The following is a 14,781-nucleotide window of genomic DNA, read 5'->3' on the forward strand; positions in this document are numbered from 1 at the left end:
TACGTCTATCTGATTGAATGATATAAATCTAATGTTTAATTATAATAATATGCTCTCGTCGGCTTATTCTTCTCTAACTCATACAGATCTCGACCAACATAAATTATAAGCAACTAGCTTTCCGCCTGCGGCTTCGCCCGCGTTTTCAAAAAAAACCCGCATAGTTCCCGTTCCCGTGGGATTTCCGGGATAAAACCTAGCCTATGTCACTCAGAAATGATGTAGCTTTCCAACAGTGAAAGAATTTTTCAAATCTGCCAAGTAGTTTCGGAGCCTATTCAATTCATACAAACAAACAAACAAACAAAAAATCAAACCTTTCCTCTTTATAATATTTGTATAGATGTATAGATTTATTGATAAGTTGAGGTGAGGCGTTGATATTTTAATTTTTATCGCATCACGAATCTTCAAAATTACACTTGTCGTGAGTGCTTGCCCTCATAGTAGACCCACAGTATTACCATATTGTAATACTGTGGTAGACCTATAAAGTCCCTCCAGAATAATCAAATATGTGTTGATAATAATAACAACTACAGATTAAAAAACATAATTTCGTATAAAACAATTTACTCGCGAATCGAGCGTATAACAGCGTTTTTATTTCACAGCCATCAATTTCCAAACAAGGGTTATCTGCAGCGAAATTATTCTAGTATTTTTCCAAATAACCAGGTATATTAGTCGCACAGGTGATTGTGAGAAACACTTACGAATTATGAAAGTAAATCCAACAATGTATGTGAAGTTCACATTGTATTGTTGTAAACAATTTCTTTCATAAACAAAATTACCGCGATTGAAGAGTAAATGAAATTATGGAGTGATTCTCTGCAGTTAATTCTACTTGTAATTTCGTTTTACTGTTGTTTTTCGTTTTCCCGCAAGATTCCAAATTACTGGATAAATAGCGTCTTTGCTTTCTAATCTTTTTTAGATTTTGTGATAGGGAAGAAGCACTTTAATGATATAATAAACTAAAATTTCTAATAGATTTCCTACAAGTTAGAAGTATTGAAATGAGACAAATATCAGAAATTGTTGTAAAAATGTTTTATTGCATATCTATAAAATGTTGAGTTCCTGAGATAAGTTGTTTTAGACCTTTGCGATGGTCAACCATTTCATACTAATATAGCTCAAATCTATTTAGACTGGCAAAGTTTGCAATAAAATTCTTCTTCATGTATTTTTAACCACCGTGCTCCTTTGGGTAGATGCATTTCTCCTATATAAAATTGAGTGATCATATTCTATACGTCAAACGTACGTAAAATTATTGTAGTTATCGTCTATCGAACTGCCTCATAAGCGCCAACGGCTAAACAGACGCAGTTAGTCCATAATAATCTTAAATTATAACGTACACAATATAATTACCCAAACATTACTCTAATAAAACTAAGTGAAAGCAATAGAGTTAAAAATTAAAAGTTAGGTATAATATCTAGAGTAACATTGACTCAGATATTTTGAGAAATTACACATAAACATAACGAGAGAAATTCGTCAAGTTCAACCGGATATATTGCCCAATAAATGCGTAACTATAATTAACTCTGAAACGCAATAAAAGTGTGCGTTTCGTGCGATAGTCCAGGAGGCGGTTGGAAAATAGTAAGTTTTCATGCAATCCAATACAGGCGCAGTGGCAACCGAAAAGTAGGAATCACTAGAATATTATTTGGAGTTTAAATTAGACTTTAATGCACAGGAAGCATTATTTTCCTACACTTTTAACGACCGGAAGCCTTTATTGGTGAATATTATGCGCAGAAATATTAGCGTGTTTTATTTTGTAAATTTTAATAACACTTTTCATTTTGACGATTACAAACGTAAATAAATTTATAACTGAATAGAAATCAGAGTGAATGTAGTATGCAATATTATGTCAATATTTAATCAAACGTGTCTTTTACCCGAAATTGGATACAGTGTCCGCTATATCAGAAAGGTTTATTCAAATATGAATGTTATAATTATTTTGATGTAACAGAAAATTATATTACCGACTCGAATATAAATATTTTAACACACCCTAAGAGGGAAAACATGATTAACAAGGATTATATAGAGGCAAAAATTTATAAAAGATTAATTAATCCCTCAGTCCCTGAATCACAGACACAATAGAAAATCTATTGTGTCGCGGCCCGATCGGGCCGCTCGGTGGTCAATGGGTTAAGCAATATCAACACCACCTCTCGGTCTATATCTAAAAACAAAGCCGTCTTCCTCAAGTTCAGGCGGATCTGGTCATGTAACGAATTAAAGCGTGGAATTAATTTCACCGTTCGCGTTATGTGAACGCTTACATAATCCTTATAAGATCTCATTCATGCCGGTCATTCACTCGCTTTCTTTAAATTTGGATTGTCGCCAATCGTAGTACTCGATGTATGAATACTAAATCTAGGTATATACTGGTTCGTTCATAGTTTGGCAATGTTTGTGAATTGATGAACTGGTGAACTGGTGATGTGAATGCTGAGTAGTTCACCTAATCACGAATACAATATAAAGATATTTAAATAAATAAATAAATATTAAAGGACATTATTACACAAATCGACCTAGTCCCACAGTAATCTCAATTAATATTTGAATACATTAATTATTGTATTTCAAGATTTTTTTTTTCAAAATTTTGTAAAAGTATTTGTGATTAAACGTATTTTCTTTCTTTCTTTCTTTCTAGTGCGTCGAGCACACGATGGTCCATGGACCACAGCCATGGACCATGGAGTTAGGGCTAGCGCATACATACAACTTTTAGTTGAACAACTATTTTGTTGTGTCTCATAAGAATATAGCAATATAGAGCGTATACTACCAATGTATCATAAAGAGAAAAGATAGAGAACCTTTCTATCTTTTTTAAATTAGTAGTTCATACTCACAGTTCATAATTAACATGATTTAGTGATAGATCACAAGTTGTTATTTAAATGATATAAAACAAATTATTAAACATATCAAATAAATATAATTTAATAAATAAGCAATTTTATAGCTGTATATAAACTATAAATATTTTAAAAAGATTAACCATACTTACGTACCGTACTTAGGTATTTGTCACAGAATGAGTAATCTGTACACAGAACAGCTGCTTTTAATAAAGCTATGTGTAGATAGTCATAGACGAAATACATATTATAATACTTTTGTTTTTAAATCCCAATCGATTTTATCAAATATGTATGAACTCTACTTTTAACTATAGCCTCTTTTAGTTTAGGAATAAAAGGACTCGATTTTCCTCATATTATAGGTAACGATTACAATGCAGATTTGTTGAATGCATATCATCGCATGCACTAGAAAAAAAGAGTTAGTTTTAAGATTATTTGAAAGAAAGGGTCTTTACAGACAGGCGTTTTTGTGTTTGGTCCCAAAAAAAAAGAAAAAGTTTTTATTATAAGACACAGCATAATTTAAAAACTTAAACAAACAAACTGACTGCGACCACCAGCGATCCTACAAGTATTAGCAAATCAAATGAGAACACTTCATTGTACGCATATCACACGTGCCTTAAACTTCACTTTCATAGCGTTTGCATTAAAAGGCAATAGAGTTTGCGGTCACGGCGCTTCAGGTCAATATAACAATGATATGTATTTGTCCTACGACGTGAGGGAAAACAGCTGTACATTGGAAGATGTAACTTTTTAATAATAAAATCCCTAATGAATTAGCCAGAGGCAAGTTATGGTCCAATAATTATGTTACTTTTACGATAAGATTTTACGATTGTTTGTGCTTTCTAAATGTTTTTAATTTGAGTTATTTGGAAATTCTTTTTATTGTTTCGTTATTGAAGGTTTTATGGATGTCTGATTCAATATTCCATTGTAATGTTGATTAAAATATCGTGTAGGTACTTTATTTTTATACCTATGTTTCTATTATGCTAGAGACTACATTTATGTAAAAATAGTACGTCTGGACTAAATACTAAACTAGACTGGTGTAAAATAATGGACGCGTTTAATTCTTTCACACACGAATTCTACTTCATACATAAGCTAAGAAGCTACTTTAGCTTGGAATGAGGGGCATGGTTTAGAAATTAGGACATGGTCGCATCACACATGTTTAACTGGTACTAAAATGTTACCTACCCAGGTAGACGTTATAAAATATGTGGAATTATAATATTTAATTGTTGTATGAAAATATTTATATATTACTAGCGGTCCGCCCCGGCTTCTCCCGTGGTACATATTTACATTTTCTCTACATAAGAACCATCCTCGTACTTCAAGGAATATAATAAAAAAAGAATTATCGAAATCGGTTCAGCCGTTCTCGAGTTATGCGCTTACCAACACATTTTGCGATTCATTTTTATATATAAAAGATGTATTTATATACTTTGTGTTACAAAACTAAACTTATCTAGCGTATTTTTTTCTGCGTATTTTACGCGGAAATATCATTCAAATCCTTAACTATGGGTAGGCACTAGGCGTGTATTTAAAGATATATTTTCAGCTTTTCAAATAAAACAACGATACGTATTCAGATAAAAACTTTATAATATGATCAATGAATGTAGGTTTGTGATGAAGGTAGGCTTGTTATAATTTTTTGGTTTTATTTTTATTTTATAGCATATGAAAAGTTGAAATAGTTAAAAAAATTTGATCATGAGGCGGTATTCGGACACGGCTCTTGTCGCCTAAAATCACCCATGATCCTACTTCAGCTGTAGCATCTCTTCTACTCAATCAGTTTTATCTGCCTATAGGGACTTTAGTTACCGTAAAATATTTCATTTTTCAGTCATATTGGTTATTTTGAACTGCATTATATAATATCTATGTAGTCTATCTAGTCACTTAAAAACCTAGTACGTGTTTTTGATGCTGTTCGTCAGTTGTTCACATATACCTGACCCAGAGGTCACTGGACGTAAACAAATAACACCTCACAGCCAAACATTGACAAAATCATTTATCACTTCGATGCCGTCATGCCGTCTGGGAGGCTAAAAACTTGTTTTTGTTACGTATACATGATACACGTTTTATGTAATTTTGTTAAAGCATAACTTTGGTAGCGCCAATATTACGAGGTAAATCATGTAAGGAGTTTTACGACGTTAGCAAAATTTCAAAACGGAACCTTTTTCCCTTGGCCGATTTTTGTTACAGTGAAGGATGTTTTCTAAAGGGGTTTTGCTCCAGTAAAAAATTAAAAGCTCTGGAGATGAGGGAATAAATCAACTTTCATTTACTTATCAAATAAACCCATGAATGAAAGTTTCTCTATTTTTATTCTTATTTATTCTTACAAGAAGACAATACCTGAATTAAAGCGAAATTAATATGTGTCTCGAGTTTAAAATTTTCATAGAAGAAAATAGGATAAACAACTATCTATTTAAAAATATAGTGTTAAAAAAACATACGCATGCCGCAAATGTTCTGAACAGTACCTACCTAACATAACATTTTTGTATCAATGTCAGTGTGTTTGTATGAAATTCTAATAAGCTACAAAAAATAAAGCTAATGATTATAATATATCCACATTTAAACTAAAATCGACTTTATGTATTGTTCGCTCTCCGTTTTTTACAAAAGTAAAAAACACTAAATTTTGAGATATTTATATAAGAAGCTAAATTCTATATTATTTAAATTTGTTTGCTTTCTTAGCACTGAATGTATAATTAAAATTTTTAGTCTGAACATGAAAATAACGTATCTAGTACAACATTAGTGTTATTAAAATGTGAAAGTTTATTTATTAAATTTATGTATGTTTGCTGTAAGTTATTTTCATATAACTAACTAACAAACTATTAGTGAGATTTTATTTTCATATAAAATTATGAATATTATAAAAAGCGATATTTAATATTCTTCTCATTAACTTACATTGCAATAAAATAATTTTTAATTGTTACATATCTCATTGATTAGTTTTATTACTGATTATTCAGTAGGTATGACTAAGGACAAAAATATTTTTTCGATTTCCAAAAATAACATATTATACAAATGTTTAGATATTATAATAATAAACTATGTGCTACATATAATATATAATATGTGTGTAATGCGCTTTTTAGCATCTCTTAGCGTCTTGAAGGCTCTATTATTCAGCCTTAACATTCATATTCATGTTTTGGATACGTTTTTGAATTGCCATAGAAAATATCTATTATGTTTACATTTTTATAATTGAAATTAAAGTACATATCAAGAACTCGATCTCACTACATTATAATATTATAATATGTTGAGTCATCGATTACTTATGATATAATTACAAAATTTTAATTTGTATTCCACTTGACTACCCACGACTTCAATTGTCTGTAAGTCTAACAAACCGGAATCTAAAATATATTCTATGTCCTTATTCTATAGGACAGTTAACTGGTATTATCCTATGACCCTATTTTCGAAAGACCATCAAAATGCATTCAGCTTTCGCTAACTTTCTATCATATTAATTAAATAAATAAATATTTCAGGACTTTTTTCTCACACGACATGATCTGATCCGATACTAAGCTTTTCGTTCGTGTTATAAAAACCAAATGGCTGATATACACACGTAATACTTACACTAATTTTTAAATAGACATAATTAACACCCAGACATCGAGCGAAAATCGATGTTCATCTCACAAATATTTGTTCTGGGTGGGAATCAAACCCACGACCTCTGGCTTCGAAGGCAGGGTCGCTACCAACTAATCAATTAGTTAAATAGAACTGAACTAAGATACAATTTCGATGCTCGATTTTCGATTTAAAGGAAGTTATATGACCACCATGAAACACGCGATGCGCATGCAACCAATTAGTTATTCAAAAAGTTATGATATGAATTTCGTACACGCACACTTATATAATGTTAGAAAACATCCAATAAATGTTAATTTTACAGCTTAAATACATGATTCACGGATTCGCGGGGCAATCGACTGCGTAGTGAATACATGAACTCGATAGCCACGCTTGTAGAGCTAAGAACTGAATAGAGCCGCATAAGATTGAAGCAGGTTATTTTAAAAGAAACACTAGTTATCTTAATATGTGTATATATAATAATACTAACATAGAAAAAAATTATATCCAATGTTTTAAAAATCCTGGAAGTATGTGAGGATTCACATGGTTTTAAATGTTTTCATTACAGGATGTTTAGTAAAAATAAACATAGTTACCATCGCGACGGTAGTAATAATGATTATGAGGTTTATTTATTGTTACGAATTTCTGTTGAATTAACATTTATGTTTTCACTTGAACAATAAAGTAATATCTATATAATAATTAAAAAATAACTAATATAGTTTAGATTAAATGCGTAATACAATATTTTTGCCAAAATTATTTAAATCTAATGCATTCCAAATTACATTCATGCATTATAGCTTCCAAAGCCTAGTCTATACATTCCGACCCCTACCAATACGAGACTAGCAATTTTGTTACCTATCCAGTGGGGGCCGATAAATATAACAGCCATAGCACACACTGTACACATCACTTACCACCGTCGCACCATGAAGTACTTGGTTTTGGTATTGTGTACTGCGGTGGTGGCCGCGAAGCCGGTCGAAGATGACGTCATGGGATCCGTCGTTGGGGTCGTCAAGAATTGCGGGGAAGCGGACGTCTCCTTGTGTCTTAAGGTGTAATAGTGTTGTGATTTGTGTGAATAAATTTAGAAGTCGAGTCCTTTTGTGGTGGAGTCATGATGTAGATGTTCTGTTAAAATTAATTCAATTGTGGTACTCAATTAAATGTAATGGAATAACTCTGCCTTTGGCAATGTTCTGTATCAGTTTAAATAATTATCACTTCTGTAATTTTTCAGTAAATGATAGAATCTTAAAATAATTAAAAATTCAACTTTATCCGCTTCTTAGTTAGATGAACAATTATTAAATATTTTCTTACCGAAATTTTGAACCAAATTGCCATAACAAGATAAAAGATCCAATTACAATTTGCATTACTATAACTTACTCTCTTAATTCCAGGAAAAAGCGCTGAAGTACGCGGAAAATCTGGCATCAGCCCGCGAAATCAGCATCACAGACGGCATAACTCTCATTGGAACTGGATCTTCCCGATCAGCCAGGTCCTTCGAGCCTCTCCCAGAGGAGCCCAGGGCTAGAGAGAACCTGGTGGAGTCCAGGCTTCTGGACGCAGCTGCTGATTTCCTTGAGAACCATGTGATTCAACTGCGCATGCCAAAAGGCGCGGTGGAGGATGTCAAACGCTCGCTTGAGGAAGGTCAGTATCTTTTGCTTATGTCTATTGTATGTTTATCGTTTTTGGGTAGATTTTATTAGGAAATTTTGGCGAAGTTTGGTTGATAAAGCCAGGAAGGAATGCTAGTAAAATTGTTGGTACTATTAATTAGTCGAAATAGGTATAAAATAGATAATTTTTGGTTAGGAAAAATTCACAAATTCTATTAATGCATTAAACTCGTTAAAATTAATTAGCCATTATGATAGGTTTTTAAGATGTATTAAGTAGAGTAAATTTTCTATAGTTCATATGTATTTATCTAAAACTCAAGATAAATAAAAATAGGTAATGTGGTCAGTTACATGAGCAAGTTATTAAGATTATAAAATAAAGATTAATCAGCTTGATTTATTGACCATTTCATTAGAAATAAATTCAATTCATTGATTTTACTGATTAAAGTAGTCATCGATCCTTCTAATAAAATATTTTTTATTTTTTTTTATATATTATCACTAGCTTAATTTTCTTAAAATAAGCAATCATCACATTTCCTTTTTACGTCAATCATTGATTCCTTTTTACGATATTTTAATAATATGCGTTTATAACATTATTCGCACAGCTTTTCAGACAGAAAAATTAATTGTATGTGTACATTTAATTACATCTTATCTCCACGCCACATAAATCCGATTACGAATCAAAATTAATTAATTAGATGAGAAAATTCACACATTTCAGAAAGTGTGAAAGAAATTTCGTACAACTTTTGCGTAGTGAAATAATTGCTTGATAGTAATTATTTTATCTGAAAACATCGTAAACATAGAGAAGATAATATAATTATTTAGATATTTTTATTTCCTAAACATTCGTCCTAAATATTCGTATAGTTAAATAAAATTCATGTTTACATTCCTAAAGGTTTGTGCTTGTAACTTTTATTTGTCCAATATCGAATAAATCTATTTTAAATTTATACTCCTATTTGGATTCGAATCTTAGGCACATAAAACCGAAAGAATAGCCTGAATCGATTTTGATAAAATTACGTTTTTATGTAGATTATCACTGTAAGAAATAACTATGTGGTGTTTGCATAAATTATATGCTTTTTATTTCCGAATAACGAAAATAGCCTGGAGCTAAAATGTAAGAAAAATCTGAACGAACATTATCAACATTACTATAGTATGTGTGGCCGTTTGAACGATAAAAAGCCAAAGTTTCTCACTGCGTAATTATTTTGAAGCGGTTCATATTTAATAATAATATTACTTAGTACTGAGAGATTAACCTCGTAATCTACTTTATCATATGCTGTTAAACTTGACAGTAAATATAGTTTCTCTCATAAGTTATACTCATTTCTCTAGAAGGTATATCTGCTCATGGTAACCGCAAAACTATCGCATATCATATATCTTAAATCGAGCATAATTACGCAATATAATGTTATATAAACATAATATAACTCTCGCCAAAAGCGAAAATAGAAAGTATATAAAAAATTTAATTAAAATCAAGAGAATCTAGGTTTTAGAAATTGCATCCTTGCTTCTTCTCACTTGTTTCTGTAAGTTGTTTGAAAGTACTGGAACGGGTCTAGCCGGGGTATCTAATAAGGCCTATTATAGTTGAAAGCTGGCAGAGTCAAGTTTTTACTGATGCTCCAAGTATGTAGCTTTTTAACATCCGTTACTTTCAAATCGTACTTGATGGACATTATCATTTTCATACTGTTGAAAATCTGTTTCAATTATAAAAATAACAGCTGAAGGTAGCAAAATATTTTCGGACATGAATTTGACCTACCGTAACAAGATATCTTTAGATAGCTGACAGCTTCTCATATCTGTTACATCGAAATAAGTTTTGTTATATAACAATAAAAATGAGAGTGAATTTTTAGTCTACGCGTTAAAGCCTTGTCATGCTTCATAGTTAATATTATATTAGTTACAATCATAGGTATTATTACGTTAAATATAAATATTTAATCTCGTCAATTAGCAGCGTAAATTTTCGTTTTTAGCTTAGAAGAACATAGAGATATTGAAAATAGGTAACAACGCACACATAATTTGCAATAAGCATTTACCCAAACACATTAATTCATGAAAAAAAGAATTTAATTGCAAACGCTACTTGGCTAGATCCGTTATTCGGATAAATTATTTTTCTCTTCAACAGACAATGTTTTAAATTAATAGGTACGTGTTTATATGTAAAAAGTGAAAATTCAAACTTCTTCGAGAGAAATTGTAACGAGACTCTAAAAACACTTGTCTGCTCGCTTCTATATAAGATATTTAAATATATACTTGGGATTGTCAAACTGTTTGTTTATAATGACACGAAATAATGCAAGTAGCAGAGCTTTTGCGTATCGAATAACCAATGAACTTTCACGGCATTATGCAAACATGTGACATCTTGAATTTCAATGAAAGTAAATGTTTGATTTTCATTGTTTTAACTGTTTGGAATTCGGTTCAGGTTATTTGTTCGGTATTTAGATTAGAACTATGGGTGCGTTTGGAAAGTAGGCGGGTAAATGATTTTGAAAGGGAATTAATTCACTTGCATTTTGCATACAAATACATTGTATATAAATTATGTGTTTTACGATAGCTTTCTTTGGTTTTTATGGTTTATGCTACACATAGATTCGTAGGTTTTGGTTACATTAGCGAATTTATACAATCATTTGTATTGAATAATACTATTTGTCATACCTATTATAAGAATTTTGATTACTAATTAAGAAATAATTAAGCTTATCGATATCATCATTTGACTTTTTCTTGAGATGGATTGTTACGCTTTAATGAATTATATAAGCCGAAGCGATAGCATTTTTAAATATAAGATATTCTCTCTCTAATTTATTATAATTATTTCTACAATGATATAATATTATTATAATAGAATTTATTATCAAATAGTCGTAACATTGTTACATAATACATACTCGCGTTAATGTATGCAAATAACGAGCATAATAATATGTAAACCACGTATGATTTTAGTAAAATATTTTTTTTAAATAACTAACATTCAGGCATATTTTTCATTGTTCTTCCTTTCCAGGCCGTGGCAAGAAAAAGAAGCTAAAGCAGCTGTTGCCCATCTTCGCTCTGCTCCAGCTCAAAATCCAGTCATTGATCCCACTCTTCCTTGGAATAATCGCGTTTGCTGCTATCAAGGGTCTGATGCTCGCTAAGGCCGCTCTCCTAGCATCAGCTCTTCTTCTCCTCAAGAAACTCCTGTCAAAGCAAGAACACCACGAAAGCTATGAAGTGGTTGCTCACCCACACCACGACGAACATTTCTCACACCCAAGCCCCCATGGAGGCTGGGGACGGTCCCAGGACGCCCAAGACATGGCCTACAACGCCTACAACTAAACCTAAGAACAGTCAAACGATTATTTATTTAATTTATTTAAATTATTGTTGAATGTTAAGCCACGAAGCTCCGCGTCACCACTTTTTATTGTACCTGTTCTGTTTAGTACAAATAGGTTTATAGCTTTAATATTTCCTTGTTCATGACCTAGTCACTTCGCTTTTTATGCTTATGTAAATAGCTCTTTTTTATGTGTATGCTTATGTAATTTTATGTATTCATTTTTGATACTTATGTATGTATTACGTACTTTCGTTATTCTCGTATTATATTTTATTATATATGTAGGTATATAATATTCTTCGTATATTGTATGTAACGGTGATGCTTCTATGATGTTCCTTCCTACCATTTTCCTTTTCAGATCATCTCAGCCATATTTAATTTATTACGCTAGATAACATTCAAAGATTGTTAAATATTTGTTAAAAATACATAAAAATAAAGAAATATATTACAGTTTTTTGTTTTATTTTAATTTGTGACAACTGCATTCAACCACACACAGTTTTGATGAATGTGAATAACACACAAAAGTTGGAATTAAATCTTATATTTTTTTTGCATTCCACTTTTAGTTTAATAAAACACACCCTTTTGTCATATATCAGTCTAAATTAATAAAAGAGAAAATTATATCTTCATATTATCTAATTTTATATAAAAAAACTGTTACAAACGATGCCGAAGCCTCCAACTCACAAACTCATTAGTCTTCCACTCTTAAAGTCCGATGGAACGTTTTCTTTATGCTGATTCGATCAGAGAAATCAGGACTTTGATGTCTCATAGGAATGAATGTATGCCAACTACTACTACTAACCTACAAAAAATGCTGATCTGTTGATATATGCACCTTGCAAATGCAAAAATTGCATTCAACCACACACAGACCCGAAGTTATCTAAATAGATAACTTACGGCCTTTTCCTTGGTTCCTGTAGTTATTAAATTGCAGACAATAAGCTCTCTAGGAGCTGCAAATGTCTGCAAAGCAACATTTATGAGGTGTTAATTGACAATTTATAAAAAAATAGATGAAGATAATTTCTATTTATTTCTTGTACTTAACAACTTGAAATCCAACAATTATAATTGTTCGTATTGTGTATTGTGTAGACACACACCTTACCTTCAATTTAAACAGCTTAAAGTAATGTTTCTTCACTTACCCATTAATTTAAAAACATATAAAATAAACGACTTATCAAATAATTCTCAATATAAATCTCACCTGTGCATCCGCAAGCCAGTCTTTATAATAATCAATAATTGCATCGATGTACTTAATTATAAAGGTAGTTTTGAGCTATGTAAAACTTTCTAGCGACCGTTAATGTCGTGGGAAATAGTGTAAGTATGTTTGAAACAATGGCATTTAGAAAATGCACCGCATGTTCAGTGGAATGTTAAGCAAGTGTGTCTATTTAAATTGTCAAAGTTTATACTCTGTGTTGTGACCGGAACGCTGTTAATGGCTCAATCTTATAGTTTTATAGATCTATATTACGATGTTTACAGGTCTGTTGTGTATTACCTATCTTTTAACTATATAAAAATAAGTCGGGTTTTCCTTCCTGACGCTATAACTCCAGAACGCACTAACCGATTTCCGCGGTTTTGCATTCGTTGGAAAGGTCTCGGGCTCCGTAAGGTTTATAGCAAAGAAAATTCGGGAAAAATTTCAACAGAAAAGCGGGAAAAAATGAAATGTGTAGGTGGTGGCGAAACGGAGTTCGCAGGGTTTGCTAGTTTCATATGAGAAAAAAGATAGAATGGTTTTGCTATAAGTTTAAAATAACTAATGCAATTATAAAGAAGATAGTAAAGACTAAAGTATCTCTACCTATAGATTCTGTTCTCAATCTACACTGTACGTCGTATGATGTCAACTTTTTGATTTAGGTTCTCGTGATTTTACGAAAAAAATAGCAGTTGTAAGCTTAGTCACTTTACAATGAGTTTGTTGAAATGCCCACTTTTAAGAAAAGTCCTTAAAAGCACCTAGCAATATGAAAAAGATTTAAAATTATTCACTTTTTATGGACGAGTTGCGATTTCGATAGATCTGCCATAAATTATAAAGGAAATTACTAACACTATAAACTTAGAATAATTTAAGACTATAAAGTTAGGTACCTATTAATATCGCTCAGAACTTGTTTACGGCACGTTTACATATTTATGTGTTTGTGAGTCTGTGTCAATGTGTCAGTGTGTCGTGGAATTTCATTGATAATTCAGTAGCTAGTGGTTCTTGTATGCTGGGATGTTAATGTTAACCTATCTATCTACAGCTAAGTGCGTATAAGGTCCTTGATAAATTTATATGTTTGAAAGGTGTTTGCGGAAGATAATTAATTACTCTATGGTGCTTGAAATCTTTGTTCTCTTTTTCTTTATGACTTAAATTTGCATATAACTATGTACATACCTACATAATATTTAATTAGAATATTTCGTGTCTTTGGATGGTTACAATTTTACTATTACCAATTATTTTATAAGCTCTTCATTTATGTTTACATATTTGTATATGAAATATGTACCTATATAATACCTATTATAAATTTAATAAGAATATAGGTACCTAATCATTTTCTAGATAATGAACATACAAATACAATGGAAATTAATAAGTAGATTGTAGATTACACTAACCAGTTTATTTTGCATGAATAAAACAAAAGCATATTTTTCCACCCTTCTCAGCCTTTGCAAATTTTAGTTCCGAACATAAATTTGCAATTAATAACATTATAAATAGCATTTCAAATTAAAAATAATAATTATTTGTGCCAATCAATTTCAGCGCCATCTATGGATCATACGTTGAACTACATTCATGGCCAAGTTTGTTTACATTCGCAATACTCGTATGAATGAATTTACGGTTTACGCTCAAGGTTTTCCGATTGTAGCACTACTACGCTAATTGAGGCCTATGAACTTTATTTATACCTACGTTATGTAATAATTATGTATTATCCATATAAAGAAAACCCAGTGGGAAATTATTTCAAGTTCTATTTGCATGTATATTATTGTTAAGATTTTAATGAATGAGTTACAATAATATTATTATGTAGAGCTTTTGAAATAGATGATTACCAAACGTCGTTAAGTAGGT

At 31.2% G+C, this 14,781-nt stretch overlaps 2 protein-coding genes across 2 annotated transcripts in view; one reads left to right on the forward strand and one right to left on the reverse strand.

Moving 5' to 3' along the window:
* LOC149477918 (uncharacterized) overlaps positions 1–14,781 on the reverse strand; it is a 600,334-nt gene that overhangs the window by 123,704 nt on the left and 461,849 nt on the right. The gene's annotated exons all lie outside the window — the stretch shown is intronic.
* Positions 7,510–12,110, forward strand: LOC149477929 (uncharacterized). The gene is made up of 3 exons (XM_089710019.1): positions 7,510–7,669; positions 8,021–8,276; positions 11,334–12,110. The coding sequence occupies exons 1-3, from the start codon at positions 7,541–7,543 to the stop codon at positions 11,648–11,650; spliced, it is 702 nt and encodes a 233-aa protein (XP_089566145.1). The 5' UTR covers positions 7,510–7,540; the 3' UTR covers positions 11,651–12,110.

This window comes from Colias philodice, chromosome 23 (genome assembly GCF_061535455.1).
Source record: "Colias philodice isolate Cphi_HAF_F1 chromosome 23, ilColPhil1 Martin Lab GWU primary, whole genome shotgun sequence".
Classification (NCBI taxonomy): Eukaryota; Metazoa; Arthropoda; class Insecta; order Lepidoptera; family Pieridae; genus Colias; species Colias philodice.